At 40.8% G+C, this 13,168-nt stretch overlaps 1 protein-coding gene across 1 annotated transcript; it reads left to right on the top strand.

Moving 5' to 3' along the window:
- Positions 1 to 3,583: 3,583 nt before the first annotated feature.
- Positions 3,584 to 13,168, top strand: LOC128690722 (uncharacterized). Its single transcript, XM_070088479.1, is given in 6 exon segments — positions 3,584 to 3,682; positions 4,267 to 4,354; positions 9,025 to 9,775; positions 9,880 to 9,951; positions 11,306 to 11,535; positions 11,538 to 13,168. Coding segments are annotated over 6 exon segments (1,464 nt in total). The 3' UTR covers positions 11,762 to 13,168.

Below are 13,168 nucleotides of genomic sequence, written 5' to 3'. Positions count from 1 at the left end.
AGTATGCAGCACCGGGTTGAAACCCACACTTGGTCAAGCACGTCAAGAAATTAGACAAAGTGCAAAAGTTTGCAACAAGGTTAGTTTCTGAGCTTAGTGGAATGTCCTACAAAGAAAGGTTGAGGGAAATTGGCCTGACGACACTGGAGGACAGGAGGGTCAAGGGAGACATGATAACGACATACAAAATACTGTGTGGAATAGATAAGGTGGACAGAGACAGGATGTTCCAGAGAGGGGACACAGAAACAAGGGTTCACAATTGAAAGCTGAAGACTCAGACGAGTCACAGGGATGTTAGAAGTATTTCTTCAGTCATAGAGTTGTCAGGAAGTAAAATAGTCTAGCAAGTGATGTAATGGAGGCTGGAACCATACGTAGCTTTAAGAGGAGGTATGACAATGCTCAGGGAACTGAAAGAGAGAGGACCTAGAGGCGAGGCCAGGAGCTGAGATTCGATCCCTTCAACCACAATTAGGTGAGAGCAATTAAGCGAGTACGCGCGCGCACACACACACACACACACACACACACACACACACACACACACACACACACACACACACACACACACTCACACTTAGTCATGTACAAACAGAAGCTTAGCATTTATGTAAGCCAGAGGAACTTGAGTACGAATTTTCAATGTAAAAATAATTAAGAAACAACACCCCATCGAAGTTTGGGAAGCAACTAGCATTTATAGATACGAAACAACACGAAGGACTAGAAATGAACTAGCCCACTGAAGGTTAAGAGGCGGAGCTACGAGATGAAGGTTCACCCTGCAGGCAGGCAGTGAAGGTCCACCCTGCAGGCAGGCAGTGAAGGTCCACCCTGCAGGCAGGCAGTGAAGGTCCACCCTGCAGGCAGGCAGTGAAGGTCCACCCTGCAGGCAGGCAGTGAAGGTCCACCCTGCAGGCAGGCAGTGAAGGTCCACCCTGCAGGCAGGCAGTGAAGGTCCACACTTGCAGGCAAGCAGTGTCCTATTAGTGGCAATCACTGAGGCGAGTTCAGTCACCACTGTGGTTCCCAGTACTATTCAGCCGTACTCTCGTCTCCAACATTCATATCATCATTCTTGTATGTCTGATAACAGTAAGGAAAACTGTTTACTGAGATGTAAGACAAGTGAACGCTATTATTAAGCTGAGGCATGATCTTAAGCAAAGCTAATGAAGGGCTCCTAATCCACTGAATTGAAGCTAACCCTTTTCTCATTGCTCAAATCCTAACTACTTTTCATAGCCCATGAATGTAAAAATCATGAAACGACAACGGAAGTGGGAATTCATCAAGTTGCTATTTGCAAACGATTTTTTGCTATAAAAAATTCTGGAAAGCTGTGATATAGTCTAAAAAAGTGATTAAGCGGTAAAGAAAGGAAAAACTGAACGCACAAAAAGACAACAAAATCAAAATAAATAATATAATTATTATAATCATTGGGAAGCTTAAACCTGTATGGTTCATGCAACTCCAGGGAATGGTTAGGTAATATTTGAGCTAAGAAAGCGCACGTTTTAAAATCAAGTGCCCTTAGCCAGTATCTAGATAATTTTTGTGGTACACAGACGATAGGGCTTTGAGGGGTACGAGAATAGATGTACCATGAAATCGGTGGGAATGTGGGATTAGAAAGAAGCGTAACAGAAGGTAACAGTTGAGGGAACGAAGTCGCAGAAGTGTTGGTTGTAACCTTGGCGGCTCACGGGTACAGTGTAGGGCCTCTCACACATCTTGTGAATGAACACTTCATTAATATACTTTAAAAAAACGTGCAATGAGGTTTGCCTATACAACTGAGTATTAGTAATAATATTAGTAATATTTGATGTTCCTGCTTTATTCATCAGGGCTCAAGTAAAGAAATTCTTAATTTTTTTGAGGTAAAACTTTTTTTTTTAATTTAATCTACCTATGCATTCTTCTGTAGTTAAGATTCTCATTAAACCTAATGAGTTTAACAGCAAATCACTTCATTACTACCGAATAATTTCTCAAAGTTATACACAATCCCCTCTTTCCTGTGTTGAGTAATTATATATATATATGTATATATATTATTGTACCCACGGAACAAGTGATATTGATCATTAACAACACTGTACTAGCCAAGGAGTCGAACCCGTTCTGTTTTGGCTGGATGCACCATTATTAAAGATTGTGGGGTCTAGTGGTCTAAAGCGTCATGCGTTTTCTCTCACCATCAGGTGGGCCAAACAGCGTGGGTTCGACTCCTGGGCTAGTGCAGTGTTTTATATATATATATATATATATATATATATATATATATATATATATATATATATATATATATATATATATATAAACCCACATGGATACAGAAAAACAGAAGATAAATTGGTCGTCTGTATTTTTCGATCCCCTTCAGGGATGATCTTCATCTGCTGAAGAGGATTCATGTTAATTTGCTTCTACGTTTATTTTAATCTTCTACCGACATGCATATTCGATGGAGCTAAAATCAGTGTTATTTATTTCTTGTTGCTTTGTAATCTCTTTATTATTGAGCTTCGTGAAATAGATTTTCAACATAACGAAGGTAATGTTAATATTACGTTATCAGCATACAGCATAAGGGTCACTACCAAAGTGTTACATAAATAAAACTATAAGAATACACATAATTATAAGTAATTAGTTGGATTCTCGATATGTGGGTTTGAATATGCTGGAAATGACAATTTCATGTGTTCCCTGTGTTCTGGCACATAAAACCTGAAGAACATCCGATACTTTTCTCCTCCCCACCCCCCGTTTTTTTTTTTTAGCTGTTTTCATTCAATTTTTCTTTCTCTTCCCCCTCCCTTCTCATTCCTTTCCATGTCTTCTCCCTTTTTCATCCTTCCCGTTTATATGCTTATCTTCTCTCTCGTCGGTCACAATCAGTCACAGTTACCACGTCATCCGATGCGAGAAACCCTTATGACATATTACATCCGACGTGTTCAGTCTTAAGCTCAAGGACATTTAGGCGCCACTGTGTCGTCAGCTTGACAGCAACTGATTTAAGATAAGATTTCGTTCGGATTTTTAACCCCGGAGGGTTAGCCACCAAGGATAACCCAAGAAAGTCAGTGCGTCATCGAGGACTGTCTAACTTATTTCCATTGGGGTCCTTAATCTTGTCCCCCAGGATGCGACCCACACCAGTCGACTAACACCCAGGTACCTATTTGCTGCTAGGTGAACAGGACAACAGGTGTAAGGAAACGTGTCGAAATGTTTCCACCCGCCGGGAATCGAACCCGGGCCCTCCGTGTGTGAAGCGGGAGCTTTAGCCACCAGGCCACCGGGCCTGGTGGCTCTGATGATGATGCCTCTAGCACTCCCCTTAATCCTTTCTACCTCAATCTCTAGATACCCTCTACCCCTGCACTCATTAACCTACTAATCATCCCACTTCCTCTTGCTACCGAATACTCTTGCATCCTTCCCTGATCTGCTGCGCGTATAACCTTCGTGGATTAGCGCTCCTTTTCGAATATAATGCGTCGTCAGCTCACGGATGAGCAGGATGAATGTGCGGAGTGTCGAGTGACTTGTTGCGTGGCGTGAAATGTCCTTCACGGATGCTAATCATGAGGAAGATGGGTGCCTAGGACAGCGTGACATTGCAAAAATTGTGAAGCAGGAGGAGGAGGAGGAGGAGAAGAAGGTAGAAGAGAAATAAACTATCTTGAAAACACCTGTCCCTAACAACAGTCCAGATACTCAGGCATGCTAGAAAACATTTGTCCATGCTTGTTCCTCGGCGAGTCTTGCAACTGTCAGCATAATGGCCTTAATATGCACCCCATACGCATTCTGTGGGCGGTAGTCAAAAGATTACAATGGCCATAATGAAATCAGTGAATGAGTCACAAAGGTTTTATAGCTAATCAAGTTAAACCCCTCAAGGGACGTTCCTTGACACTGGTGAGGGGCTCTTGATCTAGGGAATTGGATTTGTGCTCCAGTTCCTTGAATTAAGCCTGAATATCTTCCATCCCCTCCACAAGCGCTGTATATTCCTACGGGTTTAGCGCTTCCCCATAATTATAATCAGGTTACAATGGTAATGAACTATTTACACTTTTTGGATCTGGTTGCAGTCGTAATGGGTTGTTTATGCAGACACAGATTCGGTAACAAAACATTTATACTATAGTTTCTGCGCAGTTTTTATTTTATATTACCTTATATATTAATAGGGCATGTTCAAATTTAGACAAGTTCAAATGTGTTTGAGTTATTTGCTAGTGGCAAAATCTTTCCAGAATGGCTGGCAATATGCCACTATACACTCCAGACTGTCACACCTTTACTGGGGGTGAAGCAGGGGACACCGGTACACTCCAGACTGTCACACCTTTACTGGGCACCTGAAGTAGGGGACACCGGTACACTCCAGACTGTCACACCTTTACTGGGGGTGAAGCAGGGGACACCGGTACACTCCAGACTGTCACACCTTTACTGGGGGTGAAGCAGGGGACACCGGTACACTCCAGACTGTCACACCTTTACTGGGGGTGAAGCAGGGGACACCGGTACACTCTAGTGTTCGCATCGCTATTGGGCCGTGCGGACGTGCTGCGCAGTAGCTCCTGATTGAGTTGGCTTTTGCGCAGTGTTGACGTGTACTTGGCTCTGTGAAGACCTGTTTGCGCGCTCTCTAGAATTGAAGCAAGATGCCCTCCATCGAGCAACTTTACCAACAGCTTAAGGAAGAATTGAGGATGGCGAATATGGAAATTCGGCGACTGACCGAGGAAAACAAAAAGATTCGTAGTAGTCCTCCTGTTTTGAGTCCTCAGGTCAAGAAGGGAAACTGGTCAGTGGCTGGACAGCAGGGAAAGAAGTTGACGATCAAGAAGACGAATGGAAAGGTAGAAACGATGAAGAAGAAAGAGACTGCCGTGGAAACTGTTGTGGAAACATCCAATACATTCTCAGTGCTACCCGACGAATGTGAGTCGAATACTGGGAACGTCACGACGAAAGACATTAAGGAAGGTACGAATATTGTTGTTGTTGGGGATAGCCAAGTTAGGTATATGGATAGGGCGTTCTGCTTGAAGGACAGGAGTAGGAGACAGAGAGTTTGCTTTCCTGGGGCTGGGATGGAGGATATTGTTAGCCGTCTGGATGACATCATGAGAGGTAATGGGAGCAATCCTATTATCTGTCTCAGTGCTGGAGGCAACGATGTTGGCAGACGTAGGAGTGAGGACCTGATTAGCAGGTATAGGTCAGCAATAGAAATAATTAGAAGTAAGGGTGGGAACCCTCTCATATGTGGTATTTTGCCAAGGAGGGGAGTTGGAAGTGAATGGTTGTCCAGGGCAATTGGTGTCAATTGCTGGCTGGACAAATACTGTAAGGAAAATGCGGTAACATTCATTGACAACTGGGACCTCTTCTATGGCAGAAATGACATGTATGCTAGGGATGGGGTTCACTTATCTAGGTGTGGGGTGGGAGCACTGGCAACTGCAGTGGAGGGAGCAGTTAGGACTTTAAACTAGGAATAGTTAGTGGTATGGGTTTTGGCAGGAAAACAGTGAAGTTCCAGTGTAGTAATATTACGAGTTCTAGGGGAACTAGTAATAAGCAGAACGAGATAGATATTGAAAAGCCAGGGACCTTGGGTGATAAGGACAGTAATAGGTTTAGTAGAAAAATAGAAATGAGCAGGAAGGGTAAAGAGAAAGGAGAGTCTTTCAATGTTTATTATGCTAATTGCCGTAGTGCTAGGAATAAGATGGACGAGTTGAGATTAGTTGCTAGTGCAGGTAACATTGATGTATTTGCCTTAACTGAGACGTGGTTTAATTAAAAAAGTCGGGACATGCCTGCGGAATGTCATATTCAGGGTTTTAAATTGTTCCAAGAAGATAGAAGTATTGGGAGGGGGGGTGGGGTGGCATTGTATGTCCGAGATCGCTTGAACTGTTGCATAAAAACGGGTATTAAGTCTGAAGTAACACATACAGAGTCTGTTTGGATAGAATTTTCAGAGGGGCATGAAAAACTGATTTTAGGAGTGATATACCGTCCCCCAAACTTAGATAGGGACCAAGGGAAACTACTATGGGAGGAAATTGTTAAGGCCACAAGGCACGATAATGTAGTAATTCTAGGAGACTTTAACTTTAGTCATGTTGATTGGAATTTCTTGACTGGGAATTTAGAATCATACGACTTCTTAGAAGTATTTCAGGATTGTTTTTTGAAGCAGTTTGTGACAGAACCTACAAGGGGAAATAACCTGCTTGACTTAGTTATGGCAAACAATGAATCCCTTGTTAATAATTTAGAAATTTCAGAGGAACTGGGTGCTAGCGACCACAAATCAATTACATTTAGCATTGAATGGAAGTACGATAGTAGCGATAACTCAGTAACAGTCCCAGATTTTCGCTTAGCAGATTACGATGGGCTTAGAGAACACTTATCATCTGTTGACTGGGGTAACGAAGAGAGCTATCAATATGACAGTTTTCTGAACACTATACATGCTGCTCAAAGAGCGTTTATCCCATATAAAGAAATTAGATCAAATAGAAATGACCCAAAATGGATGAATAATAGGCTCAAATATCTACTAGGGCATAAGAAAGGAATTTATAGGCGTATCAAAAGAGGTGAGGGTCATCTTATGAATCAGTATATTGACATTAAGAGGGACATTAAAAAGGGGATAAGAAAAGCTAAAAGGGACTATGAAATTAAAGTTGCTAGGGATTCTGAAACTAACCCAAAAAGTTTTTTCCAGGTCTATAGAACAAAAGTTAGAGATAAGATAGGTCCCCTTAAAAATAACTATGGGCACCTTACTGACAAAGAGAATGAAATGTGCTTGATTTTAAATAATTATTTTCTCTCAGTTTTTACACAGGAAGACACTAACAATATTCCAGTAATTAATTTTTACAGTGGGCTAGAAGAAGATAAATTATGTAACATCACAGTCACTAGTGAGATGGTTGTGAAGCAGATAGACAAACTGAAGCAAAATAAGTCGCCGGGTCCTGATGAGGTTTTTTTCAAGGGTTCTTAATGAATGCAAAATGGAACTCTGTGAACCATTAACTAATATTTTTAATTTATCTCTTCAAACAGGTGTAGTGTCTGATATGTGGAAGATGGCTAATGTAACTCCTATTTTTAAAACAGGGGACAAGTCGTTACCGTCAAATTACCGCCCAATAAGCCTGACCTCAATTGTAGGCAAATTACTAGTCAATTATAGCTGAGATTATAAGAAGCCATCTCGATAAGCATAGCTTGATTAATGATACTCAGCATGGATTCACAAGAGGCCGGTCTTGTCTAACTAATTTATTAACTTTCTTCAGTAAAGCTTTTGAGGCTGTTGACCACAATAAAGAATTTGATATTATTTACTTAGATTTTAGTAAGGCTTTTGATAGAGTTCCGCACCATAGACTGTTAAAGAAAGTGGCAGCTCATGGCATTGGGGGAAAAGTGCTCTCGTGGATCGAGTCATGGCTCACTGACAGGAAGCAGAGAGTGTCCATAAATGGGGTTAAATCCGAGTGGGGATCTGTAACAAGTGGCGTTCCACAGGGATCAGTCTTGGGCCCGTTGTTGTTTATAATATATATCAATGATCTTGATGAGGGAATTACTAGTGATATGAGCAAATTCGCCGATGACACAAAGATAGGTAGGATAATTGATTCAAACGTAGATGTTATGGAACTTCTGGAGGATTTAAACAAACTCTATTCTTGGTCAGAAAAGTGGCAGATGCAGTTCAATGTAGATAAATGCAAGGTTCTGAAGCTTGGGAGTGCCCATAACCCTAGTACTTATAAGTTAAATGATGTAGAACTTAGCCATACAGATTGCGAGAAGGACTTGGGGGTTATGGTGAGCAGCAACCTTAAACCAAGACAGCAATGCCTAAGCGTACGTAATAAGGCAAATAGATTACTGGGATTTATATCAAGAAGTGTAAGCAACAGAAGTCCAGAGGTCATACTGCAGCTTTATACATCATTAGTAAGGCCTCACCTAGATTATGCAGCTCAGTTCTGGTCTCCGTATTACAAAATGGACATAAATTCGTTAGAAAACATTCAGCGTAGGATGACTAAATTAATACATAGCATTAGAAATCTTCCTTATGAAGAAAGATTGAAGACTCTTAAGTTACATTCACTTGTTAGACGAAGAATGAGGGGAGACCTGATCGAAGTGTATAAGTGGAAGATAGGTATTAATAAAGGGGATATTAATAAGGTCTTGAGGATGTCTCTCCAAGAGAGAACCCGCAGTAATGGATTTAAATTAGATAAATTTAGATTTAGAAAGGACATAGGAAAGTATTGGTTTGGAAATAGGGTAGTTGATGAGTGGAACAGTCTACCTAGTTGGGTTATTGAGGCTGGGACTTTGGGTAGTTTCAAATCTAGGTTGGATAAGTACATGAGTGGGAGGGGTCGGATTTGAGTGGGACTTTCACATCAGAGCTTATTTCTTGGGTGGCATTGAAAATTGGGTTGGGCAAATGTTTTGTTAGTGGGATGAATTGTAAAGGACGTGACTAGTATGGGCCAGCAGGCCTCCTGCAGTGTTCCTCCTTTCTTATGTTTTTATGTTCTTATGTTAGACTGTCACACCTTTACTGGGGGTGAAGCAGGGGACACCGGTACACTCCAGACTGTCACACCTGTTTATAATCAACATGTGATAATTATTTATAACCAGTATTCAGCAACACTTGTGTTACATCTAGTCAGTTTGACCTTTATTATTTTTCTTTCACTTATAGATAAATGTGCGTGGATCATTCAGGGAAAGGAATGGTAGAGGCTCGATTCTCTGCTAATATTGAGAAAAATACTTTACCGAATCTGTTTTTTTGCGAGCAAAATACGTGAAATATAGCAGTACTTTTTCCTAAATTAAACTATCGCAGGAAAAAAACAGATGCATAATGCCGTAAAACGTATGTATTTAAATTTGAAGTGAATGCTGTTGTTGCAGGTAAAGAGAAACCAGTGGGCAGAACCCCTCATAGTTTGGTGACGGAGGAGAGTGTAAACGGGGCATTGCTGGCGGACAAGGGCAGAGACGCCCACCTTGTTCCATGGAAGTTTGAAGACTTCACCACACAGGACGACAATTATGCCAGCATCGTCAGCAGTGTGAAGGTCATGTTCTCTCTCGAAGGTCAAGACTCCGAAGTGGCTTACGTGGTGAAGCTCAACCCTTGTAGAAATTTTGAATCTTTGGAAGGGATGACTGGTATGTTATTTGAAAAAGAAGCAAATTTCTACTTAACTCTGTTGCCCCACCTAAGCGCAGCACTGACAACCGCTGGACAGGAGCCATTAAGAGTTCCTAGATGTTTTTATGGTTCCCTCGAGAGGGGCCAAGAGTTTATTTTCCTGGAAGATCTTCGCACTCGAGGATTCAAGATGTTCGACCGCAGAAAAGGTCTAGATGTGGCACACACTTCACTGGTAGTAATAGAACTGGCCAGATTTCATGCTTCCTCAGTTCTGCTGGAGGTAACGACTCCTGACGACGATCTCGTCGTTCAGCATGATTTCCTAATACGAGACTGGACGGATTTCGATGTTACATCTACGATGTTCGACTCGTACCTAAAAAATGCCATTGATATGCTAGGAAAAGTTGGAGGATACGAAAGGTCAATATCCTGGGTTGAAAGTCTCAGATTAAATATCAGAGAGATTATACTGGAGCAACTGGAGAGAAATGTTGGTGAGGGGCTCTTGATTTAGGGAATTGGATCTGTGCTCCAGTTCCCCGAATTAAGCCTGAATGCCTTCCACATATCCCCCCCCCAGGCGCTGTATAATCCTCCGGGTTTAGCGCTTCCCCCTTGATTATAATAATAATAATTGTCTGCCATGGTGACTGCTGGAACAACAACGTCCTCTTCAGGTAAGTTGCTTGGTGGTCTATGACAGAGATTGCTGAAATAAAATATCTTAGTACGATGAAAGCTGGTTTGCCAAGGTGACTACTGGACTGTCTCTTCAGGCAAGTTGCCTGATCGTCTTCCACAGTTACTTCTGGGAAAACATCTCAAGGTATATTACCATGTCGCCTTTAATGGTGACTGTTGAAACAATACGTCTCTTCTGGTAGGTTTGCATTGGTCTTCTTTGATTACTAGAATGAATGATTAATTTGTAAGTAAATTTTTAAAAGACGCCTGTTGGTGAGATAGAGGAGTATCTTCATTTTCAAAAACACTTTCGCCTAATTCCTCCTATAATATTGCCCTTAGTGTGCTTGTTGTGTGTATTTGCATATATCTGCGTGTGTGTGTGTATGTGTGCTCACCTATATATATATATATATATATATATATATATATATATATATATATATATATATATATATATATATATATATATATATATATATATATATATCGTGCCGATTAGGTAAAACTGGTCAATTAGCAAGAATTCATTTAAAATTAAGTACTTTCTAAAATTTTCTCCTTTACTTTTAAAGATGTATTTTTTTTTCATTTGTGTTAATGTAAAAATCAATAATTTTGTACCTAAAGAACCTTAGAAAACTTACGTAACCTTATTATAACAAGTGCAATTTAATTTAGCATAATCCAACTAAATATATTTTAGATAAGTTTATAATAATTTAATAATAAGCAAACACAATAATTTTTTCCGTTAGATTCAGAATGATTTTTTGCGAAATTATTGCTTACACAAATTTTCGCTTGCCTTATTCGGCAAGAAGAGCGTTGCTGTTTAAGCCCAAATAGCAAGTTATACCTATATATGTAATTGCAGATGTCAATATTTTGATTCTGGTACACTTCCACCCCTCCTCTCAACCTGCCGCTGGCCAGATTCTCTCTTCTGTGGAGCCTACCTTTCCCACTTTGTCTGTGTGTGTACTCACCAAGTTGTGGTTGCAGGGGTCGATTCAGTGTGTGTGTGTTTGCGTGCGCAGTAAATTCATCGATTTGTGATTGCGGAATCGAACCTTAGCTCCTACGTAACCTAATGACGATCATTTTGTTGGCTTCGAGCTACCTGTGGCATGTTATATTCGCTCTTGATACTCCATATCCAGCTTGAGTCCTATATTCAGAAGTTCACATAAATTGAAGTTCTGTGTACTTCTGGAAAGGCAGCTAGGAAAGGAGTAACGGGTCATAAGTTTCTTTTGGTCTTTTTATTTATTATACGAGTATGCTCTGAGATTCTTTATACTGAAGCACAAATTAAAACATCCTCCCACTGCGTGCTTTCCGTAGGTATGACGAGAATGGGACACCTACGGAAGTGATGCTGCTTGATCTTCAGGTAGTACGAAAATACTCGCCGACTACTGATCTTAATTACCTCTTCTTCACCAGCCTCACAGGGGAGGTCAGGAAACCCAACCTGGACACATTTCTGGACACCTCTTACAGCTCCTTCCTTAGCGTCATGGTGTCCGCTGATATGGACATGCCGTTTACAGATACCTTCATCAAACAAGAGTTTCAAAGAATGCCTTTGGTGCCTTATTCGCAATGATGCTTGTTCCACTCGTGCTCTTTGAGCCTGAGGATGTGCCTGACTTGTCATTAGGAACTGATGATAACATCGATGAACTTATGAATAATTTCAGGACTAAGGGCTTGGGGATGCTCGATACCAACCTGCTTTTCAAGTCCAGATATTTATCGATTTTTGACGAGCTAATGAAACTGGGTCTTATTCCATAATTAATAATCAAGCAATTAAATGCGAGTAAATGTTGCCGCATAGATGATTTTAGTAGGTGAAACATAAGCAATAGGTTTAAAATTGAGAGTGTAAATATTTTGTTTTACAAAGTGTAAAAGAATTTCGCTCAGACTGTCACAATCATATGCATTCAGGACGGAGGGATGGGGAAAAGACTCTGAGAGAGAGAGAGAGAGAGAGAGAGAGAGAGAGAGAGAGAGAGAGAGGGAGAGAGAGAGGGAGGGAGATGTAATGTAAAAAAAACGTAAGTATGACAAAACAGTTAGAGGAAAACCATGGACACAGGACATAAGCAAGACGAGAGAATAACACAGTGTAGCTACGTAAACAGTTGTCAAGGACATCTGACTGTCAACACCACTCAAGTCTATAGACAGAGACCAGACTGTAAACACAACTACAGAATGCGTATAAATAATGACCGGAGTGAAGACGCAACCCAAGACAATACAGACAAATGCGTAGACACCACCACAGTCTGTAGAAATCAGACTATAGAAACCAGACTGAACATAATTTCAGACTACAGAGACCAGACTGCCGACACCACCCTACTCAATATATAGAGACCATAATGTAGACACCGCCCTAGATTACATAGACCGTTAGGTAGAAACCACGCCAGACCACAGAGACCAGAACATAGAAAAAACTGTAACCAAAACCCCATGCTGTAAAAATCACACTGGGAGACCAGACCTTAGATATCAGACATTAGAGAGCAGTCAGTAAACACTTCCCCAAGATTGTGCTTCCTCATCATGAAGTCTTCCTTGAATTAATGGCATTATTGCATGTTATCCGTATTGCGTAAAGGAGTTAAAAAATAATGTCTAGTGATGATATATATGAGAGAGACTGAGAGACAGAAAGTCATTATCCCTTGAAAGGAATAAGTAACTTGTCTTATGTTAATAGACAATATAATCATAGTTAAGAGGTTAGGTAAGGTTCGTCAGGAAACAGGACAGGTCTCTTGACATGGGTCTTAGATGATAACCCTCCGCTGGAGCTTTCGGTCATCTGACCGCGGCCTTCCGTTCGCTTACTAATTAAGAGAAGTTTTATTCCAAGGAATTTCGTGATTTATCACATCGGGGAAGAGGAAAAGTAACAAAGCAACACAAGTGTTAAATAGCCGATATGTAACTTCATATGCAGAGTGTGTGAGTTACCTCACCCACTGGACGTGGGAGAGAAGTCCCAGTGTTCTGATTTTTTTAAGTCAGGTCACATGTTAGGTAAAATTTAAGAGTTACACATCAAGTAAAAGTGAATCTGTCAACATCGTTTAGGCTCTTCACAAATTTTACGTATTATGAATGAACCTAACTTATATAATACTGAACTTAAATTCAAATTGTAATCAATAACATTTTTTTTTA

The sequence above is a fragment of the Cherax quadricarinatus genome, chromosome 24, assembly GCF_038502225.1.
Source record: "Cherax quadricarinatus isolate ZL_2023a chromosome 24, ASM3850222v1, whole genome shotgun sequence".
Lineage (NCBI taxonomy): Eukaryota > Metazoa > Arthropoda > Malacostraca > Decapoda > Parastacidae > Cherax > Cherax quadricarinatus.
This window is presented reverse-complemented; position numbering and strand designations above follow the sequence as displayed.